The 26,437-nt window shown below is 51.0% G+C and overlaps 3 protein-coding genes and 1 non-coding gene across 15 annotated transcripts in view; 2 read left to right on the top strand and 2 right to left on the bottom strand.

The window, feature by feature from the left end:
* Nucleotides 1-9,970, bottom strand: part of CAPN15 (calpain 15) — a 62,196-nt gene extending 52,226 nt beyond the window's left edge. For 4 of the 11 annotated variants that reach the window (XM_072878306.1, XM_072878298.1, XM_072878304.1 and 1 more), the window contains exons 1-4: nt 4,139-4,286; nt 3,495-3,895; nt 3,217-3,403; nt 539-579 (exon numbers count right to left, since the gene is read on the bottom strand). The gene's annotated coding sequence lies outside the window, so the exon portion shown is untranslated. Of the gene's footprint in view, nt 1-538; nt 580-3,216; nt 3,404-3,494; nt 3,896-4,138; nt 4,287-9,547; nt 9,640-9,730 lie in introns of those variants that run through there. The other 7 variants (XM_072878299.1, XM_072878305.1, XM_072878297.1 and 4 more) reach the window with 6 other exon arrangements.
* Nucleotides 9,971-15,967: 5,997 nt separating this feature from the next.
* Nucleotides 15,968-18,784, bottom strand: NDUFB6 (NADH:ubiquinone oxidoreductase subunit B6). Its single transcript, XM_072878312.1, has 4 exons — nt 18,500-18,784; nt 18,322-18,414; nt 17,637-17,681; nt 15,968-16,120 (listed from the first exon to the last, which is right to left on the bottom strand). Exons 1-4 carry the CDS (start codon nt 18,677-18,679, stop codon nt 16,052-16,054), a joined length of 387 nt encoding a protein of 128 aa, XP_072734413.1. The 5' UTR covers nt 18,680-18,784; the 3' UTR covers nt 15,968-16,051.
* An 83-nt stretch (nt 18,785-18,867) lies between these two features.
* On the top strand, nt 18,868-18,940 carry TRNAK-UUU (transfer RNA lysine (anticodon UUU)). Its single transcript has one exon. It is a non-coding gene; the product is annotated as a tRNA-Lys (tRNA).
* A 4-nt stretch (nt 18,941-18,944) lies between these two features.
* Nucleotides 18,945-24,549, top strand: EEF2KMT (eukaryotic elongation factor 2 lysine methyltransferase). 2 transcript variants are annotated; one of them, XR_012044993.1, is made up of 8 exons: nt 18,945-19,116; nt 19,204-19,266; nt 19,948-20,028; nt 20,258-20,359; nt 20,540-20,673; nt 21,528-21,835; nt 22,564-22,718; nt 23,186-23,319. XR_012044993.1 is itself a non-coding variant. In XM_072878311.1 (8 exons), the coding sequence occupies exons 1-8, from the start codon at nt 19,039-19,041 to the stop codon at nt 24,138-24,140; spliced, it is 1,017 nt and encodes a 338-aa protein (XP_072734412.1). In that variant the 5' UTR covers nt 18,957-19,038; the 3' UTR covers nt 24,141-24,549. The 2 variants fall into 2 exon arrangements, 1 of the variants encoding a protein (XP_072734412.1); XM_072878311.1 differs by lacking the exon at nt 22,564-22,718 and adding an exon at nt 24,040-24,549 and having other exon boundaries at nt 18,957-19,116; nt 23,186-23,335.
* Nucleotides 24,550-26,437: the final 1,888 nt, after the last annotated feature.

Genomic DNA, 26,437 nt, shown 5'->3' with positions numbered 1-26,437 from the left:
TTGCACATTCACAGCTAGAGATAAACATGAATAAGAGCCACGAGTAAGAGCCAGGCACTGGCTCTTCAATACATTGCTTTATCAGGTTCACCTTGATTCGACTGTTTCTGACAACATCTTTCCCTCCTGAAGGGGCAAGATGGCAAAAGTAGCAAGGACAAACATTAAAAAAGATGACAGAAGTGACAGTAGCGCAAAAAGTGCTCTTCTGTATTCGCTAACATTCACAAACTGTGCAGCTCAGAACTCTACCTGCACTTAAAACACTCAAAAGCACAACATGGAAATAAACGGGCCCAGCAAAACCAACCTCCCAAAAAGAAGCAATGGAAAAACAAAGTAGCTTTCAACACATTTCTCAGGACAAATCTGCATCAAGAGCCATGACTGGTGCAGGACATAAAGGTTACGGCGAACCAGGGAAGGAAAAAAATTTGCAAGTCATCTCTCATCTGCAAGATGACACTCTGCAATGGCACAAGTACAATAAACCAGCCCAGGAAAATTGGACACTGGAAGTCAGAGGAGGGTTTCTAACCTTTCAAAGAGCAGATCTCTGGACCAGCTGCTCCAGAAGCACTGGGGAAAAAAGCACAGAGATAGTTCCAACAATTAGTTCCTGGACAAGTTCATGACCTGCACAAGATGACTGTCTTCAGCAGTAGGGAACTGGACTTGACGACCCATGAAGTTCCTCCCAATCACTCAGCAAGCTGAATTTGTAGAGGGCCATAGGTGCCCAGGCATAGCACAAACATGAGGTCATACCCAAAAGGACATCAGGGATTGTATCTTCAGATCATGCTAAGCTGGCAGATAAGCAGATGAAGAGCTGGCCACTGCAGACGGAAGGGGAAGAGAGTTGCAGCAAGAAGCGGAGTTTCACAGCCAGTGAAAACCCAGGGCATGGACTTGGAAAGCAAAGTCTCAGAGACAGAGGGTGGAGGAGATGTCCCCTGAGCATACTGTCCCCAGACACTCCAGCCACAGCTTTAATTCTAACACAGATTAGACAGACGGTAAATATGTAATTTGTCCAAGTCACATCCAGCTGCATCCCTTGCTAGAGACAGCTCCCAGTCTTCACTGCACTGTCCAGAGCCACATGGGCTCTTCACACAAGGGCAGCAGTACCAGAGTGTCTCCTTCTGCCATTTTTATGCAATTTGGCCTTTCCTGGCTTTAATCAGGCACCATGTCCCAGTTTCCAACCAACTGGCCTAGATTTAAGCCACCACGTCTCTGGCTGTGCCTCAGGCAAGCGCAGAGGTAGGATAAGCCTGACAGACAACGGTGGCATTTGGCATTTCCATCACAAACAACCAGGAGATAAAAGCATAAGAATCACTGGGAACTGCAAAGGAGGCTGCCGCCTTCTCTGCGAGCACAGGGAACCGGGAGAGCACAGGGGAGGTGGGACAGGGAGAGTGAAACCCAGAGAGGGCAAGAAGATAGTTCCTCTTCTAGCACAGCTCAGTGCGATAACCTAACGGAGAAGCATCACGTTACTGCTCGCTCCTCCCTCTCCCCCTCCAGATTACACCTGTACTCTGCCCTGGGCCATCCGGAAAAACACGTGAATCCTTCTGCACACTGATGTCATATCCACGCCATTACTTCTGTTAGGAGATGATACTGTAATTGAAATTATATGACTGGAGTAATACCTGGTACAACTGAAGTGATATAGGTATAACAGTGCCTGACACCACTACAACACTCCCCTTTCCTCAACAGAGTAGCTATACTGGCTTACTGTCTCCGTCACAAGCGGCTCCTCTTCAGCTACACCAATACAGCTGAAACTGCAGGATGTGTTCAATTACACAACGCCTTAAGCAATATTTGCCCATGAGAGCAGTTACTTGAACAAATATAATGATCACATGAGGAAAATGCTGCACTCCAAGACAAGAGGGCCGAAACATAATGCAGATGCTTTGAGTAAGAAGCTGCCTTTGCTACAGCAAAGCCAGCCCCAACGGGCCATCCAACATACCTCCCAGCACAGTGATGGAGCCGCCCTCTTAACCAAGACCAGCTGGCTGCATCCTGAACCCACGATAACCCAAACAGGCAGATGGAGAGAAGATCGCATTACAGGAGCCACTCTCAAATGCCTTGCAAGACATATCCACCCACCTTGGCCTCATGCGGTGCTACAGACCCCCAACCTTCCCTCCACTGCTTGCTGAAGCACCCTGCGTGGCAAGGTCAGGCAACAGGAACAAGGGCTTTGCACACCTGCAGTAGCATTCACAAGACACTCCAAGGCTGCATCAAAACTGACCCAAGAGCAGGAACGTCACTTCCTCCCTCCCACAGTGGAGAACTAGCCATGGCGCAGATCTCAGCTGACACCTGCCTGGTGACAGTCACCACTCAAAGACCAGAGTGCTCAAGGCCTGGCTTCACTGACCTCAAACCGTAACAGATTCCTGCAGACCTTCTGCTGAGGCTGGCCACCAGAGTCACACAGAGACTCCAGCTAGCCCATAAGCATCCAGGCAGACCAGATCAGCCAACACACAGCACACTAGCATCCATTCGATTAATCCAAAGCCCTGCCCTGCGATAAGGCCACATCAGCCTTGCTCATTCAAACACAAGGACAACACCATCAGATGGTCTCCTGCAGTGGACGCCACAAGCGTATCCTGAAGGTGCAAGCTCAGACTGGCTTCCCGCCACCTCAGCCTGTCTCTGCAGAGCAGGCTCTGAATCGCCAGGCTAAAAGCAGCCCAGACACATAAGGTACACCACAGTCATCTCTCTGTGCCAGTCCTGGGCTGGGAACTGCCACAGCACTGTGGTTATTGCAGACAAAGCAATGCAGAGTTTCTTAGACTAATTTATTTCCCTGCCCTTGCACTGCCTCAAATACACCCTGGGACAGTCATGCAGCTTCCACCGCTTAAGATTGTGAGGTCCTGGAAGACTTCACGTTTTCTCTTCTGCTCTTAGAGATTCTTCTTCATGAGAAAACCACAGGATGCCAGTATCCCCACCCGCAAGATCACGTGGCCTTCACACAGACAGAAAGGAGAGGGGAACACTCAAAGAAGGAATCAAAACAAGGAAGAAAGACTAGAACGAGAGGCATGGGTGACAAGAAGCAGGGTAACCGTGCTTACAAACTGCAGAAGAAAAGGTCTTTTTCCTTTCAGCCCCTCCCAGCCCAGCACAGAGCCAAGCGCAGTCAGAAAAGCCTCTCACCCAACACAGTTTCTGATCTGCAGGTCCAATGCCCAGTTGGTGTGAAGTCAGCCGGGCGTCCCTGGAATCGAACGGCTGCTGTTGGCATCAGCTGAGTGGCCCGGTTTGAGGAGCATGCTAGATGGTCTCTGCACAGAGCCGCCGGTAGCACACCAAGCCTGCTAGAAGGAGCAGCTGCTGCACCAAGCTGGTGAACAGAGAGGAAAGAAAGGCACGTAAGAATAAATGGCTGCTGAGACTCCAGGCTGATCAGCATCGCACCAGCACACGCAACCAACCTCACATTTTAGGTCACTCAATCAGCATCCGCTTGAACTACAGCTCTCGGAAGGCTCTGTGCTTCCCGCGGCATCCAGCTGGCAATAGGCTGAAGCTTGGTCCCGCCTGGAGACAGGAATCGGTCTGCTTTTGGGTCGACTCAGATTCTTCACTTGTGGTTTCAGAACCTTTGGCGGTGACTTTATAGTTCTGTTTCCACCACTGGCCTTACTCTCTCTGGCGGCGGCGGCTGCTTAGCATTCTGGTGAGACCTGTCGTCGTACCAGGTAACGCAACACCTCACGAGCACAGCAGGATCTTAATGATAAGGATTCTGGACAGCTCTCGACAATTAGCGACAGGGCAGGATCTCCCAAGGGGTCTGGATGTGAACGCAGGGATGTCTGGAGGGGCACACTGCCTGAATGTTCAAATACAGAAACAGATGTTAATTACTCTGCATGGCCAGGACATCGTTAGCAGTTACATCTACTGGAAATTCAAAAGTACAAATTCCTCTGATTATGTCAAACGTGCCCATCCCACCCCCAGAAGGCATGACGTTTGTATACTTGCCTCGGCAAACCTCCCTCCCCCAAGACATTTCCCCTTCCCCCTTCATATTCTCTGCTCTCGAAACAACCTGTTTTAATGAAATTCATACTTTGTGAAAGCGCTGTGTCCTTTGGGATGGACTTTTGTCAGATGGAGGCAACAGGAACCCTTGTCCGTAACTCTTTGGCTCACCAGCCCACTCTCACTTTCTCTATTTTAGACTGGGGAGGGAGCAAAAAAGCAAATAAGGATTCAGCCAGAACAATGTGATCACTGAGCCCCTTTGGGAGCACAGCAGAAGCACACAAGAGCAACAGACCCGGTTCTGCCCCCACCACCTTGCCCACTCTCCCCACAGCCACGCCGCTGGGTGCAGCATGATGCCTCTGGGGCAGGTTATGGCAAATTCACAAAGAGCTTTTCTCTTCCAGTGCTCTGCACCATGGAGATTTCCAGGTAGTGGGGAAAAGACGACCTGTGGAGAACACCTGGACACGTGCTGCTAATGAAATCAAACCAGCACATGGAGAATGTTATGGAGAGGGCAGGAGACACCACTCGGGAACCAGTAAAAAGTAAATAAGGGACTGATTATGGTTCAAAAGGACCATCCTGATCCTTTTAAACCCAATGGTCTGTACAGCACTGGCTACAGAGGGAAGTCCTGGCCCACAGCACCTCCGAGGCACTCAGACAGCCAAGCCGCTCCCGCTCACTGGAAAGGCTTAAGACTTACGAGAGCTAAAGAGAGAGTGAGACAAACACCAGAGGACAGAGTACCCCACAAATGCCTGCATCAGTCTACGTGACACCACATCATTTTTCTTGCAGAAGACATGTTCACATACGCATGGGCTAGGAGGAGAAACCGCTTAACAACCAGCAGCTTAAAATAAAGCCTTTTGACTGTGCTGAAATTCCAAGGACTGCCCAAGCTCTGCCTGCTGGCCTGAGTCTTGCAGGCAGGTGACCGATACGAACAAGCTGGAGAGCAAGACCTTGACCACATCAGCACTGCAGCCTCTCTGGAAAGCAGAGCTGCCACGGGGGGGAGGACACAGCCCAGCACACAAGGACCCTCGTGCCACGTTCCCACTTCCACGGACCGGCACAAATACAGGGGAGTTAACTTGTTACCTGGCAAAGCTGTCTGAGAGTTAGCTTCTCTGCAAACCTTTTCGTTACAGGACCAGAAGGACCTTCTGCTGTCAGAGGAACACAACACAACACAAGTTGGGAAGCTGCCCATGATATCCTCAGTAAACCAAAATCATCTGGGCTGGCGCTGGGAACAAGATGCCGAAGGGGAAACTTCAGTGCCACAGGAAGTGCCACGTTAGAAATGCAGCTGGGCAATATCACCGGAGCGGGACGACAGCTCTTTCTAAGGTCTCGGGCTCTATTTTACCAAAGCAAATGTGTATTGATAACCCTGCAGCTCTGGTAAGGGCTGCTAATCCCAGGACTGGGGCAAGATTGCACTGGCCTCCCCGACACAGTGCAATCGCCACCCTCCTCTGACACTGTTCAGGCCCACAGCATTTAGTTATCGCCTGGCTTGCTACAAAAGGGGCTGCACTGCAGGAACAGAAAAGCTATTTCTTTTTTTATGAACACACATTAGCATTTACACCATTGGCAAAGTGCAGAGGCATGCACTTGTAGAGGAACAGAGATATGGTTCCAATACTGTTTTTAATGTGCAAGCCTAAAGACTCGGCTTCAGTTTTTAGAAATCAAACTTGATCATCTCAAGCTGGCAAAAATAGCCCCATGTTCCCTCAAGTTATTTTCTTTTCAACTAGGCAGGGTACAGCACAATAGGAAATATCAGCAGTTATGTACTCAACCTCCAGAAACCCAAAGGGCCAATTCTAGCAACCCACGGCAGCTTTCCAGTCCTCCCTGATCTATTTGCCAGAGTTAGACTGAAAAGCATGCTGCCCCCAAGCCATTCAGCAAACTCCACGTCCCGCTAATTACATCAATATAAATGTATTATCTTGGCTGTCAAACATCAGCTGCCTGAACAGGACGACACTCTGCAATGTAAATGCAGGAAAACAATTGCTCTTTCTGCTGGTGACACATTTCTTTGGATCTTATTTCCTTTCCAGGGCTCCCCCTTCTCCCTTCTGCCCAGGCACCAGGGCAGCAGTATTTTTTTCCAGAGCAAGAGGAAACGGCACACAAAAATCCTCCTCATCTTTTAAGTGACCAAACACAAGCAAATTTTGGGAACATCACCAGCATTTCCTATCAGCCAACCTGAGAGCTGCCAACGCATGGGGAAGGGAGCTGTGAAGGCAAGAGTTAAATGTTTCTCGTGCACAGGCAACAGCCCTTCTGCCTCCCTTGGCTTCCTCAGCTGCCATTGCTAAACACAAGGCAAGCGTCAACACTGCAAATAGCGACGAGAGCACGACAGAAATTCGAGAGCGTGACAGAAATTCGGTGGTAGCCTGCTCCTCCCTGCCCGGCTCAGTGACAGTGGCCCGGAAAGGGCTGCGTACTCAGGCAGGGTCCAACAGCGACCAGCAAGGTTGAGGCAAATGCAGGCAGATCCAGGAGGCTTCCGGGGAGCAGGCAGACAGCACATCTCGCTCTGAAGAGTGGGATTATGACGGAAAACGAGGAGGAAGCCACTGACTCACCTGTCCTACCCACATAAGCAGCTTTCCCAAGGCTGCACTGTGTATGACCTTTCTCAGAGCCCCAAGTTCCAGCAAATCGGCTGTTCACAAGTTTCCTCCCAGCACTGTGTGCTAGAGGAGAGCCATCTCAGCAGGACACCAGGCTCTGATACACGCTTTCCAAATCAGCCTCCTCTCTCCCTGCCCCCAGATCTGACCGCAGGCAGCCACAGCCCTTCGCTCCAGCCTCCCCCTGCTTCATAAGGGCCCTCACTTAGAGAAATGCCACAGGATCCGTTCCTTCCCAGACCCCTCTGCTCATAGAAAGGGTCAGAACAAATGCAGAAACGAACAAAAGCCTGGCTTCAGACGAAGCGGGAAGATGGGAGGAAAAAAGCATTTCTCTTCTCCCACTTGCATCTCACCTGAGAGCAGATGACGTCCCTGCCAGCAGAGATCAGCACAGCCACGTCCACACACGCCGGCCTGGGGACTGGCTGGGTCTCTCTCTAGGTCTCACGCGCAACCGCTGCAAACTTGGCAAGGTCCCACAAAACCTCCGGGATGGATGAAAGCAGCGTATTTTCCACAAGATAAAGCCAATCGCGCTCAGCTGGCTAAGGCAACACCAGGGCCCAGGCCATTTCCCCCCGCAAAGCCAGTGGTATTCAGAAAAAGGATAAAGGGTGCCCAGAGCAAAGATGAAAGGTGCCCCGTGGACAGCCCAGGAGAGCGGCGAGGTAATCAGTGCATCTCACGAGGGCATCCAGGCCCCTCCACAGGGTCACCCAGCCCTTCCGCTACCACAAGACAGCTCTGAGTCTGGGCAGGACACCCAACCTTTTTTATGTGCAACTTTAGCAGTTTTGGTTTGTTTTTCAATATTTATTCCGATTCAAAAGACATTATGCCTGGCCCACGCCTCAGGTTCCCTTATGCACTAAGTCATCAGGCTTAAGGAAGCTGCTTTCTTTCCTGCCAAAGCAATATGGCTTAGCAAACACAGCAAGTCACATCAAACCTTCAAAGGCCTCTCCAGCCCTCCAACCCCACCCGGGGAAAGGAGCGATGTTGCGTCTTGCCTTCTGCTTTCAACTGTTAAAGCCTTGGACACAAGCAGAAGCTGATGCAACTTTAAACTAGTTAACATCCCCATGTACATAAAATCATGGTAATTTGAATCATGCCTCTCTGACACATGTTATGCTACCACAGCTCGTTCCTCAGGCAGAGCTCAGTCCTGGTTCACTCAGAGACACAAGCCAGTCTGTTCGGCAGCAGGTCTTAAGAAATGGCCACGCAAAAACCACCAGCAGACTCACAGCGTCGCAGGAGGCCGGTCTGCCACTCAGCCGCCCTCCCACCACAGGTCTGTTCCAGTTTAGGAAAGGCGGTAGATTGCACAGAGTACAGTCCCTGAAGCATTAAGTCCCTACGAGTCCCAGGTGACAATGTGCAAAGTATGGCAAAATCTCTGTGTTCAGGTCGACAAGGGCTACAGCCTGGGATCTGCAGCCTACCTCCATCAGCCAGCGGCTGTGATCCACACTGCTCATCTCCACCTTGGCTCCCTCTAAACCAGTCTCCTCGTCTCCATTACCTCCTGACCAACCTGCAGCAGCCACCACTGTCCGTACACGAATGCCCCAGGCCACGTACAGTAAGCACTTCTCAGATAACCTTCTGTCCGACCATGAAAAACCACCCATCCGCATCCCGGGCCTGAAGGCCTATGGAGCACTGAGCGCCAGCTGAGATTTCGATCTGAAAAAACGCTTGGAGGAAACAACATGACATTTCAAACACAACGTGCTCGTTATTCAATCTCTCCCAACAGTTCACCGGACAACCATCCCGAAACATTTGTTTCTTGATGCTTGGGAAGGAAGGGATGTAGCCCAGAAGCAGGCACAGGGAGGGGAGAGGAGAGCTGCTCAGAAAATGGAGAGGCTAGCCAGCGAACAGAGCCTTTTACATCCACTGTAACAGACTTCTGCATCCAGGATCTGGAGGCTGACATGCTTACAACTGCAGCTGAGCTGACGTGCAGTAAAAATCCAGGGGTTTTGATGAGGCATCGGGGCCCAAGCAGCCTTAGGATGCTTCAAAGACCCAAGCATAAGAGCCAGCCAAGCAATTCTAAAGGAAAAATTCGCAAATGCTTTAGGAAACTCTGCACAAAACCCCGCTTAGCCCCCAGCAGACGGGTTTCTAACCTGGAGGTTAGAGTGCAGACCTGAAGGACAGGCGTCCCCGGTTCTCTCACGGGCTCTGCTGTGGTCCAGCCCCGGAGCCGGCACTCAGCAGTACCGTGCCCGTTAACCGCCATGAGCGAGGCTCACCGGCCCGAGGGGAGAACCAGGAGGTTCAATCTCCCCGTACCGAGACCGGAGCGCGCTGCAAGGGCTCGGCGCGGGCATTGCATTGCATTGCAGCGCGGGGATTCATGAAGCCTCCGCCGTCTCCCCACGGCTGCCGCACGACTCTCAAGTTCGTTAAAAGCCCTTCGGGGCGTGCGGCCGGGCCGAGGCAGGAGGAGGGCAGCCGCAACCCGCAGGTCCCCTCACAAACCCGGGTAAGGCACCCCGACAGCCGCAGACCCCCGAGGCGGGATTCCCGGCTCGCCCCAGCAGTGGGACCCCGGCACCGGCCCCCCCTTCCCGGCCTCCAGGCCCGGCTCCCGCCGCCCCTCCCGGCCAGCCGGGCTCGGGCCCGCCGGCAACAGGTGGTGCGGGGCGGCCCGGGGGAGGCCGGGGCCCAGCCGGAGGCTCCGGCCGGGAGAGCGCCAACCCGGCGGCGTTGGTGGGAGCCGCGGCCCGCGGGGCTGCGGCGGGAGGCCCCGGGCGGCCCGTCCCCGCCTCCCCCGCGCTCCCGCCGCCCCTTACCTGGGGATGGAGGCGGCCGCGCTGCTGCTCGCGTCCCCCCCCCGGCCCCGCACTTTCCCCCGGGCAGAGCAACTTCCACCCCTTCCCGCCCGCCCAGCCGCGGCGCCCGGCCGCTCCGCCGGCGCCTTCCTCCCGCTCCGCCGCCGGCCCGGCCTGCCCCGGAGTCCCCGAGCCCGCCCTTACGCCGCCGCCGTAGCGTAGCGCCCCATCCCGGCCTCCGGACGCTACGGCGCGGAAACAACGCAGAGGCCGTCGTGAATAGCGCGGGGGGACTACAAGCCCCGAGGGGCGCCGCGCGGAGGAAGCGGAAGGCGGCGGCCGAGCGGGGCGCGCCGGGAGCGGTGGTTCGGGGCCGGGGCGCGGCCAGCGGGATCCCCCGGCGGGCGAGAGGCCGGCGGGAGCGGGGCAGGAGGGCGGCCAGGGGCGGCCGGTAGCGGCGGCCCTGCGTTGAGGGTGAGGACTACAACTCCCAGGGTGCTTTGCGGCCGCCGGGGCGAGCGCCGCCCCTGGCCGGGGGGTCGGCACCGAGGGCGGCGCCTCCCCCGGGGCTCCGGCGGGGCGCGGGGGCGTCGAGGCCGGGCCGGGCCCGAGGCCCGCGGGCCCTGGGCATGCATTCCCTCGGGCCCTTGAGTACGAGAGGCAGGGTGCACGGCCCCGAGCTCTGCAATGGAGAACACCTTTTCTTCTGAGGCTACCAGAGCCCCTGAGCGTGTCCCGACGCCGCGGGGCGAGCGGTCCCCATCCACTCCCCAGGGAAGACACCGGCATTAGGAGATGGAGGATTAGGGCTCGGGCGTTCCCAGCACAGAGATCAGAAGCCCGAGGCTGAGCAAAGCCAGGCTTCCCAGCCTTCCCACTGCACGGCCAGCCCAGCCGCCTTGGAAGGAGCCGCTGAACCCTGGCTAATTACAGCTCTTAATGACCTGGCTGCACATGAAGCGAACCTGAAACCGGCACGGAGTTGCCTCAGCCCTCCCGGCTACGTGCAGCCACGCTTCAGCTTCGCGTCGCGAGGAGCCGTGCCGGCGGGGAGGTGGAGAGCGGTGGCGGGAGCCTCGGTGGCCTCCCAAAAGCTCTCCCCCGTGAACCGCAGCCCTCGGGTGCTGCAACGCCAGCGCTTGAGGTGCTGCTGCGCTGCCGGGTGGGTACAGGTGGGGCCTGCTCTTCCATCCAGCTTCGAATCTACATCCCCCCACTTTGAGTTCACAGGCGACCCAACCCTGCCCCCCTGCCAGACTCACCTGGTTAAGAAGCGCCTTCAAACCCTCCTGCCCCACTGAGATGAGAAGTGGGAGCAGTTCGTGCAGCACCTGCTGAGCTCGGGGTGCAGGGGTGCTCCCCTCCCGGAGTCACAAGTGAAAATGGGGAGGGGGATCCCAGACGTGAATCAGCCAAGCCGGTCCGGCACACACAGATGTGAAATAAATGGTCGTTGTTCCAGCAAAAGCAGCGTTGTTCATGCCACCACACTCGGAGGGGGGATTAACGGTTGCTAAACGAAAAAGGGCAGCTGCTTATTAGGGGAACGTTATCTTCAGGCTGCTGGACCCTCCCCAAAGGGGACCCGAAGCTTTCAGTGGGGGCAGCTGAGGGGAGTTGTGATAGCAACATGTTTGGGAGACCTGTCAGTCTTCTGTAAAGACGATGCAGGGTCCAAAAGCCAAGTGGATAGCTTTTGCTTCTGTTCATCTCTCAGTAAGATGTAACTGCTAGTCATACCAATGCATTTATTCAGACAGATCTTTTCTAGAGGCTGCAGAAGCAGCATTCCCTTTGTTCTTCAGGGGTGCACCGGGGAAGAGCAGTGCCCTGCTGCCCTCGCTCACAGGCAGGTTTCCTGGACTGGGGAGATCGCAGGGCTCGGTGCTCCCCCAGCGCCCAGCCGCGCCCGAGGAAAGCACAGGGCAGGTATCCCGGCACACCGCCCTGCATGGGCATGCGGGGTCAGCACCCCAAAGTGGCCGGTGGGGCTCCCCTGCCCATTGTAGGGCACAACCTGTTGGGATCCCCTGGGGAAAGGGTGAAGTTGGGCTTAGAAAGAAACCGCTGGCTGCACCATGGTGGCTATTTCGAGTAACACCTCTCACCACCTAAACTATTGAGCGTTAGCTGCAACGGGCTTGGGTGCTCAGCTCACAGCGACACATTTGGACACTATTCAGTGCCTGCACCCTTCATACCTTCAACGTTATTGAGTAGCAGTTGGAGACGAGGAAGGATCCTCAAAGCACCTAAAATGTCTCTGCACGCTTATGTGTGGGCAATTGAATTAAGCCCCTTTTGTTATGCATATGATTATCAATTGAGACATGAGAAGTACAACTGCGTAGCACTGAGTGAAGAGGAGCGGTGGAGTCACTGCATACTTGGTGCGGGTTTCAACATCGTATCTACACGGCACAAAAAAACCAGCTGCTGACATGGAGCTCTTCTGGCATGACGGGGGGGTTCCTGGCTGAAACTACATTATCAGCTTGGCCCTCTGTATTTGGAGCATAAATGTATAAAACTAACTTTGCCCAGCTACAAAGCGATTTCAAGTAGTGGATGAATGTTAGGAAATCACAGGAACTGGGATTCACATCACCTAATTTTAGATATATAAACTGAGGCATGTAAATTGTACTGGCCATCACATCTTCATCTATGAGCAATAAAGACGGAGGATTCCAGTTATTCCGGGTAAGTTCCTATTTCTGTCATTGATTGTAAAGAGAATCAAACATTCAGCTGGCACAGCAGAGGCATCAATATTTCAGTGAACTGCATTCCTGGAAACAAATGCCTTAGTAGCACTGAAAGCCTCGCTGAAGGCAAGGTAAACGTCATCCACTGCTCTGCCCTGATCAAACCTCATCATCTTACCATAGAAAGCAATCCCATTTTTCAGGCACCGTAACTCCATGCTGACTGTTCCCCATCTTCTCCTCCACCTGCCATGCCTTCTAAAAGGACTCATTCCACGTTTTTTCCTGGGGACTGAAGTGAAGCTGGCTGGCTTGTAGCTGCCCGGGTCATCTGAGCCTTTTTTGACGACGGTGCATAGCTTGCTCTCCTCCAGTCGCGAAGGCTCTCCCCCAGTCACCACCACTTTTCAAGGCCGATAGAGAGCAGCTCTGCAAGAGCATCAGCCAGTTCTCTCAGCACCCCGGGCTGCAGCCTGTCCGGCCCCACGGACTTGCAAAGTCGAGATCCAACAAGCAAACGCCGTATGAATCCTCACGGGTTCCACTGCATGTCAGCATAGACACGGACACTGATGAGATGGCTCCGCATCCTCAGTGTCTCCTCCTCCGGTAAACGAGCTTGCCTGGCACCGACCGTGAGCTAGTACGCAAAGGGATACCCTGTGGGGTGGGAAAAATGGGGAGCTGACGTGGAGCAGACCCAGCCAGCCAAGCATGCAGGATGGCACACCCAGCGTCGACGGGGCCTGGGGGAGGCCCAGGGAGGCTTCTTGGCCAAGTTCTTGGCAGCCAGTGCCGGAACCAGCAGCTCCTGCTTGAGGCGCATCGGGTGAGAGAGAGGAAGGACTAGCGTGTTCAACCACTCAAGGATCTTCCAGTCCTTGTTTCCCAAGACGCCAAGCTTTTAATGAGTGTTTACCTCCTGCTCAGCCTCCAGTTTACCCTAGCCTGGGACTGGCAAGTGGCTCTTTTCTGGTACCTCCCCTCAACCCCTCAACTGAGGAAGAAGGAGGTCCTGATGGCTCTCCAAAGAGCTGGACAGAAAGTCATGGCCCAGAGCATATGGTCCATCACCTACTTGGGAGGTCTTCCTCCATGTGCCCTTGAGCTGTTGTAATGGAAGGCTTTTTGCAACAAGACAGGTGCAAAGAAATACAACTCTTGACTAATTATGTATGTGTGTATCTATCACTGATCAGAGTGGTTCTAATAGTTTTTTAGCTAGTAGGGATCTCAAAAGGAAGTTATGCAGAAGATGTAGCTGTGTGTACTCCCCTTAATCCTGTGTGTATGTATGTATAGGGGGTGTGTAAGTGTGTAACACAGAGGACATTTAAGGGAACAATATCATACAAACCCAGAAGAGCTTCCATTTGTCAAGATAACGCATCACCCACATTTAGCACAAGAGGGAAATAAGACTCAAAGATTTTGAGAGAGATAACCGAGGCCCAGAGTCCCCAGGGGAAGAGCCACACTGTATTTGTAGAGAGGCACATTCACTGCACAGGTCCAGCACGCTGCCAGCAGCATGGTGTCTTACAAGTGGGTGGTCCTCCTGCGCGCCGACTGCCGCGTGCTGTCTTCAGTGGGACAGGTGAGGGGGTGGTGATGAGTGCTCCTGCCACGACTGTGCCGGGCCATGTTCCATGTCCTGTATTGTCTTTTTTGGTGGGATTGTGACAGTCAAACCCCTCCCTGACTGAGGGAGAGACATCCATTCCCTCTACCCAGGCAGGGTTATCTGTTCCAAAATGCCCAGGCGACCCCGGGGCCCCACACCGGGGCTCTACAAGCTCACCCACACCAGTCCTTGAGACTTGGGACTCAGTCTGTGGCCTAGAACAGCCACCCGGGCCCCACAACCTGGGGACGTGGGGGATCAGGGGTGGCTCTAGGGGTGCTAGAGCTGTGGGGATGTCCGTGGGACTCTGGGGGTACTACCCTGTAGTCCTGGGGGGTCTCTCGCTAGAGGGGCAGAGGTGTCAGGGCTTCCTTGGGGGAATCTGGGAGCCCTGGGGGTATCAGGCATCCCCATGGGTGTGGGGATGTCCTAAGGAGATGTCAGGGTCCCCAGTCCCTCACAAGCCTTGCAGAAGTGTGCAGGGGGACCTTGGAGATGTGGGGCACCCCACCCAGTCCCTCATTAGTGGGGTGGGGTTGTCAGGGGACTCCAGGGAGGTGGGGCATCCCCAGCGGTCACTCACCGGCGGGGTGGCGGGCTGGGTGCTCTCCTTGGGGCACGGCGTGTACAGGCGGGGGCCGGGGGAAGCCTCCTCGTCTGCGGCGTCATCGGGGTCGGCCAGGCTGAGCAGCAGCAAGTTGGTGCAGGCGAAGGTTCGCTTCAGGCTACAGCAGTTTGGCGGAGGAGCGCTCCTGGGGAACTCCGTGCTGGGGATGCTGACACACCGTGGGGCAGAGGTAGTGACAGGAACCCCCATGGCCACGGGGCAGCAACCCCCATGGCCATGGGAACGAAGCACAGGTCTCAGCCCCCCTGCGGCCCCCACAACCCCTCTACTAGCCCCATTGTCCCCTTATTGCCACTGATAACCTCCAGTAACTCCCCAGTCTCCCTCTTGACTCTCTACCTTCCCCGGTGCCCCCCAACAGCCCCCGCTGACTCTCTAGCCCCCCCAGGGACCCTCGAGCTTCCGCAGTGCCCCCCTCCCGAGCCTCCCAGTGATGACTCGCAGGATCCTACCACCCTCTCACAGCCCACAACTGCCCCTCCACTTCGTTCTCCAGTTGCCATCCCACCCTGAGCTGCCTTTTACCCGAGGAAAGAGATGGCCACGGGCTTGGCAAGGGCCTGGGGGGCACCCAGGCCCAGCAGGTGCCTGGGGGCTGCGGGCTGAGCATGGGCACCCGACGTGGGGTCCATAGCCTCCCTGATCTCCTTCGACTGCAGGAGGGTTTTCACCCCTGCGTTGGCCATGGCCCTGTTGGTGCGAGTCTGTACTGGAGGGGTTACAAGAGGCCTGGCTGCCCCCAGGGACAGCAGAGGGGCTCCTGCCTGTCACCTTGACCTCACAAACACCAGCTATACTGGTCACACATGGTTCCATGGGGTCATGAGGGGCTTCTGTCACAGCCCTTCCCCTTACGTGCCTCAGGTTACCCTTTGGATTGCTGGGTTAGCCATTTCTATCCTCAAAGTAGCCACCAAAATACTTGCAGAGTTAGCACTTGATTAGGGGCCAGTCTTCCCCAGAATGAAGTGCCCCGGGTACGGGGGCCCAGTGAGGGCAGGAAGACTCCAACTCAGAAAGGGCTGAAGACAGAGAAGGAAGTGCTAAAGGGTAAAGAATAAAGTGTTTGGCAGCAGTGCCACTTCTGCTACCCTCTCTTGGCAGAGAAGTGGGATGACATAGGTGGAAGCTTAATTTTCACTGGAAGTCTCCGTCAGAACTGGTTGGTAGAAAAGGGCTTGCTAGACTGGAAGGGGACAGCTGTTGTGTGTGCATCTGCAGGAGCTCGCCGTGACACCCCTCCTTTGAGAAGACTACTCCAGAATCCCCTGGGACCTATAGCATCTCTCCTGTTACTATAAGGCCCACATCATCCTGCTGCCAGATCTCATCAGGTCAGATAAAAAGTTGAGGAAGGGGGGTTGGAGATCACCAGGACTCAGCAATAATGCTCAATGAAGGCAAAAGAAACTCCCATATGAGTAGCAACTAGAACAAATCGGACTAAGGAGAAAGTAAATGACAGAAAAGCTGAGGCAATGCAGAATACAGACTCTTTTATAGAAGAGATAAAGCAGCTGCAGTTCTCGCCTTGTTGGCTGAAGGAGGAAATCAGCTTTTAGCCGTCAGTGGTGCACATCGGGTTCTTCTTTCAGGGGTGGAATAATTTCTCCCGTCTCTAAAATTCTGTCCCCCTGATGGAATGAGAGAGGATGGTGAGCATTTTCTCCTACACCCAGTCTCTCCCTTCACACAGCACAGTCTTTCAATTAAGCTGTAGCCGTCCCCACTTGAGACCAAAAAAAAAAAAAATCTTACTACAACTTACTCAGACCACTCTCAATTCACTCAACATTTCCCAGGATGCTGAAATAACATTACAGCCAAATTATCTGAAATCTGTACTAGCTTCACCCCTTTCTTCTCAGCTACAGAACAGCAGACAAACATTTTGAGACTATATTGCTTTAAAAATGTATACTGGACTTCTAGCACTGCATAACCACCTTCAACACGGTGCAAGTTCTGGCGAGTCTCCAAACCCAGGGCCTGAAGCCCATGAAGAGCTACATAATCCCTCAAAAATCAATCTGATGCCCAGCTGCTGTTTGTTACAGCTTCAGGCACTGTCTTGGCCTACTGAGCTGACCTAACTCGAGTAAGTCATTAGGCTGAAGTCAGAGGCCCACAGCTTGACCTTCCGTATGCTGCTATGTGGTTGTTAGGCACAAAACTTTTTATAATTTTATGTTAGATAAAGCAGAATTAGGCAGATGTTATGCAAAAAAATGTGCAACTGGCAGAAATAGCAGAGCTAAACTTATGAGAGAATATTTGCCCACCAACTTGCTACACCAAGCAATGAGTAACAGCTCAGAGCAGTCCAAAAAACCAGGAAAGACCAAACAATCCGACAGCCTCCACTTTGTAAACCAAAGCTCAAGCTGGGGGTGGCATGACTCTATCCCTTTGGGGACACCTGAGCATGGGGGACCTTCAGGGATGCCTGGGACCACGCTCATGTGGCCAGAACTGACACACTCAGCACCGCACTCCTCCCAACTCCTGACAATCACTGCTCCTGTCGTTCCATGCATTAATAATCACGCTTTCACAGAGGCACTGAACACCCAAACCCCTTCACAAAGATGCGCAGCAATTAACGCTTGCATTCAACCTGTTCTTAGCAAAACCACGACAGGTGCACAGGGAGGCTTGCCCCTTTTCGGGGGAGTGGGAGCGTGCAGCCATGGCTTTCACCAGCACTTCGTGCCCTGATGGACCCAGCGCTTCAGCTTCCCATGAAACTGGGCACAAGTAGCAACCTGAGAACCAAACAGGAAAGCTTCCCTGTGTGATCTGTGTGCACTTCTCCGGAGAGGGAACCTGCTGCAGTCACTACAAGAGATCCCATAAGGGAATGTTTGTGTTTTCCACCCAGGATGGGCAGTGCTGTCAGCCAGGTACTTAAAAGTTTGCTGCTACAGAGGGGGGTAACACTGAAACAGGGACTGTCTGCTCGGAGGACAAGATGAAAACTGCTCAAAAATACTGTAAGTGTGCTGCTTCAGGGCAGCCTGCCCACAGCATCAAGCTCATCCTTCTAGAAATTCTGCACAGCTACTGCACAAACCTGCACTTCTCCTTAAGTCACACCTTTTCTGCCTGTTTTACCAAGCTGGAAGATAAAACAAGTATCAATAGACTTACTGGGAATATCCGTGGATTTGACATAACAGCACCGTGCGGCATTTTCTGGAAGGGGACAAGAGAGGGAGGGGGTAAGGAAAAAGGAGCATCACTCAGATGAAGTGTAAAGGATTTCCAAAACAGGGACGACGACCCTTCTAAAACACAAGCTTTGCTGAGTACAAGGCTCATTAAAGCCAGGTTCTTTCCACTAGTTAAAGAAGTACCTGAGGCTAATCAAGTTACACCTCCCAAGCAAGACAAGACTGTAGAAGTGGAAGGTCTGTCCCATTGTCAGTGCTTTGGCCATTCCCCTTCCCCACACCAGCAGCTGTGGTCTGGTTATCCCCAGGGTCACCGTTCCTCCAGGAAAGCAACAATTAAGACACAGCTTTCCGGCTCGCAGGAGGCGGCAGGGTCAAAGCTGCTCATAAACGACGACAAATCATAAACGACGACAAAAAATATGTATTTGTGCCATCCAAACAAGGAAAAACAAGCGGTGCACAGACCACGGGAAGGCACCTCACCCAGCAGCAGACGCTTACCCAGCACGTTCATACAACCCCTTACGTGGCTGTGTGTCGCATCAGCCCCGCTCTCTGCGAGAGGGCTTCTTCCAGGGTTTCACCCAGGTTTCCCTCACTCTCCCTGAACCCCCTCCTTCCCTTTTCCTTCAGAGGCCGCACAGAGGGGCCGCACGCACCATGACGTGGTACTTCAGGTAGTAGAGGATGACCCAGGCGGGAACCAGGATCCGCGTCAGGATGAAGCCGCCGGTCTGGTAGGCCTTGAACACCTGCGGGGCACAGGGACGCGCGTCAGGCCCGGGGCCGCCCGGCCCGGGGCGGCGGGGCCAGGCCCGTGTCCTGCCCCCCGCTCACCTGGTGCCGCCAGAGCCCCCCGGGCTGCAGGAAGCGCTCCCAGAAGGCGGCCACCGGCCCCAGCTGCCGCCGCGGCAGGACGGGCTCCCGCTCGCTCAGCTCCTGGTCCCGCAGCCAGCGGCGCCGCAGGGCGCGGAGCTGCTGCAGCCGCAGCTTCTCGTCCTCGCTGTAGCCGCTCATGGCGACCCCGGCCCCGGCGCGGCCTGGCCCGGCTCTGCGCGGCGGGCGGGCGCCGTGTCCTTCGCCGCGGCGCGCGACAGCGACGTCCTGAGGCGCACAGTGAGGCGTCATCACGGCGCGCAGGGCGCGCACGGGAGCCGGCCCAGCCCGCGGGGTGCGTGAGGGGGGCTGGGCGGCGCCCCCTGCGGGCCTGGATAGCTCAGCGGGGAGAGCATCAGACTTTTAATCTGAGGGTCCAGGGTTCGAGCCCCTGTTCAGGCGGGAGGGTTCCTCTTTCTTGGCGGCCTCTCCTCTGCGGCCCCGCCCCGGGGCGGCGATCAGGCGAGGCCGCGGACGCGCGGCCCGGCCTGCTGGCGGCCATGGCCCAGCCCGAGCTGGGGCTCCGCTTCCAGCGCCGGTTCCTGGCGGCCCGGCAGCTCCGCTCCTTCCCCTGGCCGGTACGGCGGGGAGCGGGCGGCCGCCCTGGGGTGGCGGCGGCGTCCGGAGGGGACGGGGAAGCCTCAGCTTTATTTCCTCCGTTTTAGGAACTTGAACAAAACCTGCGGACTGCGCCGGACTCCGCCCTACTCGTGGATATTCTGCACAAGGTGAGGGGGCTGGCTCGGTGTCACGGCGGTGGCCCGGCCCGCCACGAACGTGCGATGCCGCCGCGCGCCACCAAAGCAATTGCTGGGTTTTGCCCATAATTGCAAAGATAAGCGACTGCGTCACAGTTTTTCTTTAGGCCCAGCAGAAGAGCGAGTTTCCTTCTCTTCCTGTTACTTAGCTTTTCTTAGCACCAAAACTAAGCCCCCTGTGCCTGGGCACAGATGTCTTTAATGTCACAAGCAAGTCAGCCAAGCTGGTCCTGTCTCTCTAATGGTCAAGAAGGAGGTGACCCAAGTCACCGTGGGCATGCGTCGACCCGTACGGTGCTTAAACTTTGCACGTGGGCAGGAAATCGCAAGTAAGGCAGCAAACCAAAAAAAGAGAGAAGAGAAAAGCAAAGTGGAGGTAATTGGACTCCCTTTCCACTCAGTTTTGCTATTTACGTTCTGAAAAGTGAAAAATGCATTAGCTGGCGCAGATCTGTAAAGCGACGAACTGATCAGAAATCACCAAATGTCATTTTCTGGCTCAGCATCACTCCTGCTAGCTACAGACTGAATCGCAATGCGTTGCGTGACACAAAGAGCCAATCACTGGCTCCCGTGCCTCTCTCTGGCCCCTTACTGCCTTTCATAAAACCTTGACGTGGTGACTGGTTTCATTTGCTGTTCTCGTTTTAGACCATTCTCCACCCTCTGTGTGTGAAATATCCCCCTTCCACCAAGTACAGAAGATGCTTTCTAACCGAACTCATCAAAAAGGTAGTGCTTACTTTCCATGTTGGTTGCAACTCTTTTTTTTTTTCCTCCCCTTGAAAATATGCCAGCTTTACATTATGGGCCAAGCTGAATTATTTGTATTAACAAAAAATAGCATTCAGTGTAAATATTATGGCCAACAATGTATTAAAATGGTACTTAATGTGTGTACGTTTTCTGTTTCATGACAAACAATGTGATACCTGAAACGGCCCTGTTCTCTTTGGCACAGCATGAATCCACCGCAGCTGAACCCCTGGATGAACTGTACGATACACTGGCAGATATTCTAAATGAAGAAGAATCTACCCACTGTTACAAAAACTACTTCCTGGTAAGAACTAATGGTGCATTGTTATAAATCACTTTTAATAATCTGAACTATAATAACTGGCTTTAAAAGTAACCCCCCAGAAACCCAAAGTGCTTCCTACTTTTTCCAGGTGCCCATATTGATTGTGAACTGTACAATCCATGTCTGTGCTGATCCATCTCTCTCTCCTTGTGTCTCCAGCCCACGGGAGAATCTGTTACCCTTTCCGAGAGCGTGGCAATTGTCTCTGGAGGAACCACGGGGCTCGTCACATGGGATGCTGCTCTTCATCTTGCTGAATGGGCAATAGAGAACTCCGCGGTTTTCAGTAACAGGTAACCACAGCAGCACAGATAGAAAGATGGGGAAAGAAGCCACAGTATTTTCATTCATGTCGTGAGTGAGGTATGCAACCGTAATTTGATAAATACAATATTTACCCCCCAAATAACTGACTACACCCTTTTGCTACGGGCTAACTGCTGCTCTCGTCTGTTCGGCAACAGTCAAACTTTAATCCAGGAGAGGACCTCGTAGTTATTTGAAGACAGGTTTTAAGATCAAAACCATTAGGCCATGCAGACAGACATGCTCCATAAAGTAGGCTGTTAAATTTCAGCTACCGCACTGTCTAGCCAGTAACTTTAACTAGTGCACTTCACTCTATGATGGGATTCATCTCACCTAACTTTAGATCATCGATATTCAGGTGTGCACATTTCTTAGTCTAGACTTTGTTTATAAGCAGTCGAGAGGAACAAGCATTTTTGAGGAAAGATTCAGCTAAGTTAATTTTAAATATCGACCTCACAAGGAAAGGAACTGTGCTGCTGAAGTGTGTGTTTCTCTCCACTGACTATGAGAAGAACCGGACAGCCAGTTTAGATGGAGACAACCATGCTGCAGAAGTCTAAAAACAGGTAGAATGTATCTCACCCCAGCAGTGGAAATGCTTTCTACCATATGCAAAAGCCGTATTTCACGTAATTAATTTTTATGCTCACAATTGCATCTTCAGTGTTTACCAACTCTCCCAGTTATTTGAAACAAAGATTAGATTGTAGATGGCTTACTCAAAAATTGAAATAACCTGTCAGTGATTTCACCTTTAGATATACTTAGAATGTTTTGACTTCCTAACTCAATTTAGAGGCCTAATAAGTGCTTCTTTTACTCCACTGCCCTGCAGGACAGTCTTGGAACTAGGAAGTGGGATCGGCTTCACTGGAATTGCCATCTGTAAAACCTGCAATCCCAAGAAATATATATTTAGTGACTACCACCCCTGTGTTCTCAAACAGCTGACAGAAAACATCCGTTTGAACGGCTTTGTCTTGGAGCCTGAAACTACTTGTCGTATCCAAACGGAGTCCCAAGGCCAGGAGGCAGAAGCAACGGATTACCAAAAACCAAAACTAATTGTTGCCGAACTTGACTGGGGCTCAGTTACAGAAAAACAACTGCTGGATCTTCAACCTGACGTCATCGTTGCAGCAGGTGCTTTATGCTTCTGATCACGCCTCACTGGGTGCTATTGTGCAGGAGTAAGCAGGTTAGGGAGATAAACGCAAAGGGATTCGTGTGCAGGATTCACTCAGCCCTACTCCAGTTACCGTGGCTGGAAGTGTATGACAGATCTCCCAGTTCATTTCGCCATTCTGTCTTTTTCAGATACTCAGCAGTTGTGTACATAATGCCAAAAAGCAAATTATTTTTCCCTTCTGCATTTTTTTTTAAATCCAGAAACAGATTATATATCTGTCACTCTTAAGAGCCTCATCAATAATAACGGCCAATTTTGGCATTCTCATGTGGGATAACATTAAAAAAAAAAAACAAAACCAAACCATAAACCTTTTTTGGAGCTTGCCTGTATATAAATCTGGAAGGAGTTTATAAAAAAAACTAATAATGGAAAATCTAGCAATAGTAAAATTGCTTAGCTGTAGCTACAGGATTTTACTCCCTGATCTGGGGCTTTGCAAAACAAAAATTACCTAAGAATTCAGGTGAAAAAAAATGACAAAACATACTGCCTTTGTCATCAAAGTATCACATGATGCATTAAATACGTGAATTCTGTAAAATGAAGTCACTCTATGTATGTTACCCAATGCCAACCTAACATTCAGAGAATGCACAAACCAGCCCAAGCGGGACTCAGGAAGGCAAGGCAATTCAGCGCTGAAGGTGATTTCTATGTGCCTACTATTTGCTGTTAATAGTTACTGCAGGACGTTCCCTTCTTACATCGCAGCAGGAGTCTGTTGCTGGGACGTGTATATGCCTCAACGTTTCTGTGTAGTAAACAGCCACCTCTTGAGTATCAGAGTCCTGAACACCAGACGGACACATTTCAGAATCATCACAGTGCTAATCAGTAAGGCCGACATTTTGTACCCCTTAGTGATCAGTTTTACCTTCCATCACTATTTCTGCTCTCAAGGAAATTATTCAAGATGAAAACTGCTGCAGTTCAAGTATTTTGCAATCAGCCTCTGAAATACAGATTTTGAACAATGCAGTTTTGTTCTGCTAAGGACAGTTGTAACAGAGTACCAATGCTCAATGTTTTTACTGTCCCCCTTAAGATGGGCTTAAATACAGTATCTGACAATCCATTTACAAAAAGGAGCACTGATTTTTAGTGATTTGGGACTGATGAGGGCAACTTGACATAGCACGTAAAATACAGGCATTTTCTAAGATCTCTTCTTGGGAGTTTTTAACCCCCGAATACAAAAATCATTCTCCCACAAGGTGAATATTTTATATTTCTGTTTTGTAGTTTTCATTCTGCTTTTTGCTCAATTCCCAATAAATATTGAATGTTTTCCTTTTTTGCAGATGTGGTATATGATCCAGAGATAATTTTAGCCCTTATTGGTATGCTACAAAAACTCTCCACTTTCAGAGCAGGTAGAAAACCTCCTGAGGTCTACATTGCTTTCACAATTCGTAATCCAGACACGTATCACCTGTTCCAGGATGAACTTGGTAGGTGCCTTTTTCATCAAGGGTATCAATAGTTTTAGCCTCTTTCCCCATTATTTAATCTGTAGCAAAGATGAACAGGAGCATTTTTTGGTGATGGGTATTGTCCAATAGTGAGATTCTTATCCTAGAGCTGGATTTAAGAGCGGTCTGCCTAAGAGCAGGAACTTTCCCACATGGATTTGATCAGGAGATTGGAACTTAGCTTTTTGCTACATCCTGTCTATCACAATTCACATTTGTTAGTGCCAACTTGAGATGAATTGCAAGCGTGATGGCAATAGGAGACTAAAAAAGGGTTAAGCTTAAAGCAGGAGAACCATCTGTGCTGCACTGTCACAGTGATAACATTCGAGATGCAGCCTAAAACCTTTATCTTAACTGTTCTCTGAGGGTTCAAAAAACCAACTAGAGATTAAATAAAATAGGGAGGGATTTTGGATTTTTCTTCATACACTCTTCAAGAGCCTGTCTTTTGCAGTCTACTACCTGTACAGCTGGTCGACAGCAATTGGTTAATTCACAAAATTATGCTGAGTGCATAGCAGAAGCATTACTGGTAATTTTTAAAAATACATACTCATAAGCATTTGCCTGGAGCTTGCTTTAACAGCATGCTAAAGATCTCTTCTTACAGAACTTGACATGCAACTTTTGCTCTTCATTTTATTAAGCAGAAATATGATTCCCAGTGTTTCTCTTTACAGATAAAGTTGGGATCGGATGGCAGATTATTCCAGCCCACAGCAACAGCATTTTTCTCTACGACGTGCAGCCAAACGTAACTATTCTACAGCTATTTATATAGACTTGGTAAATATGACATAATTAGAATTTTCAGACCAACAGGAGCTATCTCGTCCTTGCAGCAAGATTATCTTGAATTCTAGAAACGTACACGAGAGGCACTGAGGATACAACTATATGCACGGACTGTTGTCAAATTGAGTTATGTGTAATTGTCAGCATGTACGCAAGCAAGCTGCTGCCCCGGAAGAGTTATCTGTGAACCTCAAGCAACAGAAAAAAAAGCCCTAATCACACTGCCCTTTGATTCTGTAGAAGACAACAGAATTGAACTGTATTTTTTTTTCTAACTGTGTTTTGATTTGTAAATAATGGAGGCACATCTGCAGGATCACAGGATGAGAATCTCACACTGACAAGGGAGAAAAACAGTGTTTCATAGTAATAAATATTTTTAAATATTAAACCCAGCTGTAATCATCTCCTCTGTTTATTTATACTTCTCTGTATATACTTGCATACTTGCAGTATGGGTCATCTTAAAAAAGAGTAATGAATAATACCTACAGCGAATGTAGTAGAGAGTGTCACACGCTTACCTGATGCTGTAAGACTCTGCTGGAAGTCAGGTGCATCTTTACTCTGCAGTGATGACAAAAATCAGAACTTTATTTACATTTCTCTCATGTAAGGACTGTCACTTTCACAACTAGCTAGTGGGAAGCCATCCTCTCAGACCAGCCAGAAAATAAAAAACAAATCATACTCTGTAGCAATGCTCTACGTGTACTGCAAGGACGAAGAATTGAGCTCACCTTCTTTGAAACTTTGCATAAGCCATTAATCATTTTCCTGTTGGACGGTATTGGTCCTGAAGCAGAAAATCAAATATGCTGCTCTTTCTCCTGACTTCCTTTTCTGTACCTTGTTTTAAAAGCTACTTAAAAGAAAATGAACAAATACTTTAGCTTCCTCCTCCTGGAGTAATGGAGAGAAAATGGATGATAGGTAACTTGAAACTTGAAGAATCATCTTATTCTTCAAGCTGAAGGAGACCGGGACTGCTAGGATTAAGTTGGATATACAGAAGTAACCCCACCCCAGGCTGTAGCTACCTCTCCCCGAGAAGGAAGAATTCAAAGGTATATTTGTAGAGTAAATGCATGCTAGCAGCCCTAACAGCAGCTCCTTTATCTCCCCTTACACAAAATTCTTCAAGTTCTGTACAGATGGCTCATTTTGGATCTAAAAAAATTTTGTTATAGGAAGATGAAACCTCTCCAAAGCTTTCGGCATTACTGTTTAATTAGAGAAGTGCCTGATTTACCTCCATGTGCACACCAATGGCTAAAGGGGAACAGCCAAACCACCAGACAGGATTTTGCTCGAGAACAGTGGTGGTGGTGGGGGAATCAGCAAGTAAATCTTTATGGATCATTCTTCAGTCGGTAAACTAGTGAAATTGCCAAACTCCTGCAGTAAGCAACTTGAACTCTCTATTTTCACCATCCCACCAGTGGAACCAAATCACTGTCAACAATCTTTTTTCCAAGAGAGGGCATCTACTGTAACCACGGTGCAGAAGGGGAAAGGCAAGATTAGCAAATGGCTGTCCAGCTTGACAAAAGCAGATATTAAACGATGACTCAGTAAGCAGGTTTAAAAATGCTGGTGCAGAACCCATTGTAATCATCTACCACCACTGAACTAGGAACCCTGAAGAGCAGTAACCACATGATAAAACTAAGCACATTTATTCCTTAAATGACCGACATCTATTTTATAATCAAAAACGTGATGAAAAAATGATCTCGTAAGCATTAGGTCTGCATATGTATTAACAATTTAAAAAATGAAGGGTATACCTGAGTGAGCACTCAGAAAGTGAAGTGCCCTTTTATTAAGTTATACATACTTTAATAATACATTTTGGTTTCATTTTTTCCTTTTCATCTGTTCAAAAAGGGATAAATTTTCTTTTCTTTCTCAAGGTAAATGGGCACATTCACTTCAGTGTACAAGGACAACACTCACTGAAAGGTCTATTTTCCTCTAAGTGTTCAATAAAGCTGTCACATACCAGCAGCTGTGCTTTCACATTCTTGCACACACTGTAAAAAGGAAACAACTTTGAAATGAAACGGTTCTGTCTCAGTAAAATCATACAAGAGGATATTCAGCGCTTGTCTAGCAAACACTAGCCAAGAATATTAACTGGTTGAAAAAAATAAAACCCCACTGTATCCTCAGTTCAAATAAAACAATTCAAATAAAAGGCATCTTCTATTTGCAAGAAAACACACCCAAATCGCCTACTAAAGTGCTTGCTGTACAATAGGTATAACTGGTCATAGTTTA

Source organism: Ciconia boyciana, chromosome 13 (genome assembly GCF_034638445.1).
Source record: "Ciconia boyciana chromosome 13, ASM3463844v1, whole genome shotgun sequence".
Classification (NCBI taxonomy): domain Eukaryota; kingdom Metazoa; phylum Chordata; class Aves; order Ciconiiformes; family Ciconiidae; genus Ciconia; species Ciconia boyciana.
This window is presented reverse-complemented; position numbering and strand designations above follow the sequence as displayed.